At 49.5% G+C, this 3,910-nt stretch overlaps 1 protein-coding gene across 1 annotated transcript; it reads right to left on the bottom strand.

Moving 5' to 3' along the window:
• Positions 1-2,918: 2,918 nt before the first annotated feature.
• LOC104272932 (sericin-1-like) lies at positions 2,919-3,290 on the bottom strand. Its single transcript, XM_009868050.1, has one exon. The coding sequence runs from the start codon at positions 3,288-3,290 to the stop codon at positions 2,919-2,921; it is 372 nt and encodes a 123-aa protein (XP_009866352.1).
• Between the last annotated feature and the right edge of the window lie 620 nt (positions 3,291-3,910).

Genomic DNA, 3,910 nt, shown 5'->3' with positions numbered 1-3,910 from the left:
GCTCTGGCGGGTGTGGTGCTCCTGGCTGTGGCACTGGTCCTTGTCCTGGCGGGAGCACATGGTGGTGTTTTGGGGTGATCTGCAAGGAGAGAGGAGCTGTCAGGGGCTTTGCTTTCCTCTTTCAGCTCTTCCAAGGGAAGATAAGTCTGGATGGACATTCGTACATTCTTAGCCAGATCCCACAATCCTGTTTAGACCTTCTAGTACCACCCACAGGATTGTCCCACCAATGATGCCGGGAGCATTCGGAGCTCCTGGACAGGCTGCCCACGCTTGGCTTTCCAAACCTGTTTTAATCTTGGAGTGAGGAAAGCAGCACCCCAGAACCTCCCTCTAAGCCCAAATTTTTCCCCTTCTTCTGGCACCCCCTGCCCTCCCTCCTCACCCCACCTCCCGGAATAAGCCCCGATCCTGGGCAGGAGTCCTGAGCGCTGAAACCCCGCATCGTCACCGCTCTTACCCGCAATGCTCGTGTCGCAACGGAGCAAGGAGGGAATGAGCTTTGCCAGGACAGCAGCTCTTTTATACCCTCTCTGCTCACCTCATCTGGAAGCGAAGCACCTCCCTGTCGCAGAACTCTGCCCGTTCATTTAATTAATCGATGGGCTTTTCATTTTTCTTCTTTTTTTTTTTTGCCTCCCCACTCTTTGGCTTTCCTGTGTGACTCACCTCATCCACTCCGGATATCGCCGCTCGTTATCGGTTGTCTATCCTGTGCCGCAGAAATATTTAATTGCCAGCTCTGCCTGTGCTTCGCTCCAACAGGGGAACAGTGTGGGTGGCCCCGGTTTCCACAGCTTCGCCAGTTTGTTTTTTGGTGTTGATCCCAGCTGGGCAGCACTTTGCATTTGGAGGAAGGGAGGGCGTTATGTCACTTACCTAAATCACACCATCCTTTTAAAATATCTTCAGGTGCTCTAGTCCTCCAGATGCCCACAAACGCAGAGATGTGCCTAAAAGTACGGATAATAGCAGACTAATCTTCCTTCACATCAATTTTACTGGTGCCAGTCGTTTCTCTTAAAACCAGCTGAAACATGGTGCAATGATGAAGAGAGAGGAAAAGAGAGCCCCTATAAAATTTTTTTTGTTGCTCTAAAGTTTTCAGCTGTGGCTGGACCCACCGCAGCTGGGATTCTTATTTTTGGAAGGGGGGAATGCTTGGGTAATGATTTGGGATTAGCAAGGTACATAATTACGTGGTTAACTTTCAGCGCATGAGTAATGCTGGAGCAGCAGCACCAGTGGGGGTTTTTTTATTATTATTTTTGGGGTTGCGAGTAGCTTCGGTGACGCACAGGGAGGAGAAGGGCACCCGCGGGAGCTGGCAGACCCTGGGGACTTTCTCCAAACTTGCAGGAACATCCTTTTTTGGAGCACTTTTCCCTGCTCCCCAATTAGCTGGTAATTCTCAACAAACCTGGGTGTTACTGGGACGGATGCACAGACTCACGCGAGGCTCCAGGCCAGGCACCACGTTTGCAGTGAGAGCTAATTGTGAACGATAATTTGAGATACTCCCTGTACTTCTGCGTGGGTTAAAAAGTGCTTGGGACTACGGGTCTTGTTTTGCCATGAAAGACATTTCAGTAATGGAGGATTTTTGGAAAGGACAGGGCAGGGTTAATTATTCAGGTAAGCAACCTAAATGCTTCTTTTGTATTGCTTAATTGCTATTATGAACTAGAACAATGTCAGGGCAAGCTGTTCCCAATTGTGTTTTGTCCTGGAGAGAAACCTAGTAAAAAATTGGGAAAAAAAGACTCAAAATAATTTGTGGCTCTCGGCACCGCGCTGTATTCGGTTCCTCACGTTCAAACTGTGCTGAATTTGTTAAAGATCAGCAGCATTCCGCCAAACGTGCTGGGCGTCTCTAGATTTTGAGGCTGTCCACCTCAAAATGCCACGGAAATGAGGTTTGCAAAGGGAGAGTGGGGGCTCAAGGCAAAGACCAGACCCCCCAAACAGCTTCTTCAAACAATTCCTGCACTGAAAGTTTGTTCAGGGAGTCAGCTCGTGTCTGCGCCCTTTTCAGCAATGCCAGATATTTCTGATCGTCGTGACACACTCGAGAGTTATCTTAGCAGGGCAGCATCCATCTCATGAATAGCAATACCACACCAATAAATTACACAATTCGTTTTAATTACAAGCCAAGAAGAAATAGATGAGCTCATTGTGTAACACCAGCATCTTGCAACGCCCCTGGCTTGACCCGGGGCTCTCGAAATGTTGGGCAGAGGGTTTCTAGAAAGGCTTGCTGAGGGCATTGGGCAAGCATGTGGGGATACCCTCCCTGAGGATTCTGCCTTGGGGTCAAGTGGCAAAATAAAGGAATTTCTGCCCCATCATGGGTTCCTGGGATTTTTTCTGCCCCATAGCTGGCTCCAAGGGCTTGTGCAACGCAGCCCGTGGGGTCTTGGTGGTGGGGTTTTGGGTCTCTCTATGGGAGAGTGATGTGGAGGAGAGCTGCGGAGGCCTGGGATGGCTTCCTAAAATATCAGAATTTAAAAACCTTTGATGTCTTTCTTTTTCTTTGGAGTCCATAGGGGAGAGCATGGCAGCACCCACCCTTACTGCCTGTGTCTGGGCAGGGTAATGTCAGGGCCGTTGGACAAGGACAAGGTGTCTCGTGTTGTGAGGTGAAATAAAAGGTGAAAGAAAAGTCAAGAACAGGAAACTCTCATGAACTTGGAACTGTAATGGCTCATACATAGTCACAGACTGATACAGAGACAACCATGCCAGCATGAACGTACAGTTTATTTCAGCACCCACAGACCAGCTCACCAGAGGTACAGGAACCATGAGGGGAGGGAAAGGAGACATTTTTCTTGAAGGTTGCTAGGAGGCACGCAAAGCTGTCTGAACTCAGCACAAGATCAAGGACATGCATGTGTATAACGTGAATGTCCCCGTCACTTCATCTTTGAGGATACTTGATAAATTTGCTGCTGGCAATCCTGCGGCTTCCCATGGCAGGATCCCCCACTGCTCCCGTGGCATCCAGATCCCCCACTGCTCCCGTGGCATCCGGATCCCCCACTGCTCCGGTGACAGCCAGATCCCCCACTGCTCCCATGGCATCCGGATCCCCCACTGCTCCCATGGCACCCGGATCCACCACTGCTACTGTGGCAACTGGATCCGCCACTGCTCCGGTGACATCCAGATCCACCGCTGCTCCGGTGACATCCAGATCCGCTGCTGCTCCCATGGCAGCCTTCGCTGCTGTGGCATGAGGACCGTTCTTGCTGGTGGCACTGATCTTTCTCCTGGCGGGAGCACATCTTTGCAGACCTTCTGGAAAGATAGGGTGAGTGCAAAGGCAAGAGCCGCTGTAAAGTCTGTGTTAGAATTGTGTTGGAAAAGATCTTTACAATCATCGAGTCCAATCGCTAGCCTAGCAATGCCAGGTCCACCACTACACCGTGTCACTAAGCACCACATCTACTCATAGATTTCTAGTTAGATGGGATTATCCACCAAGATATTATGAGCCAGGTTCTTGAAGAAGAGAGAAAAACTAGCAATGCATGCCTTGACCTGTACGGAAGACCTTGCGCCATCTTCCTTTGAGGAAGCCTTTCATTTCTCTTCCATGTTTAGCCAATATATAAGATAGAAGTTAAAGCGCTCAGTGAGAAGCGGTGGCCAGACAGAGTCCAGGGCTCAGTTTGAAGAGTCCTGTCCTCAGCCGTCTGAATCAGTAAGTTTTAGGTTTTCCTAGTTGCTCTTTCTTATTTATGTATAGAGATGGATGGAGAAGACAACCCAGGCAGAAGGACTGAGCAACCGTGGCCAGACACAGTCGCAGAGATAAGATGCATCAGAGTATTGGTCAAGACTTCAGGATCAAGACGAAGCTGGTGATCATTAAAAGTGCAAAAGTTTGAACAAGCTGGACTTA

This window comes from Apaloderma vittatum, unplaced genomic scaffold, assembly GCF_000703405.1.
Source record: "Apaloderma vittatum isolate BGI_N311 unplaced genomic scaffold, ASM70340v1 scaffold28694, whole genome shotgun sequence".
In the NCBI taxonomy this organism is placed as follows: Eukaryota; Metazoa; Chordata; class Aves; order Trogoniformes; family Trogonidae; genus Apaloderma; species Apaloderma vittatum.
Note: the sequence above shows the minus strand (reverse complement) of the source record. Positions and strands in the feature narration are given on the sequence as shown.

Coding starts and splice junctions, on each gene's coding strand:
- LOC104272932 (XM_009868050.1), bottom strand. CDS start 3,290: ATGTGCTCCCGCCAGGAGAAAGATCAGTGCCACCAGCAAGAACGGTCC.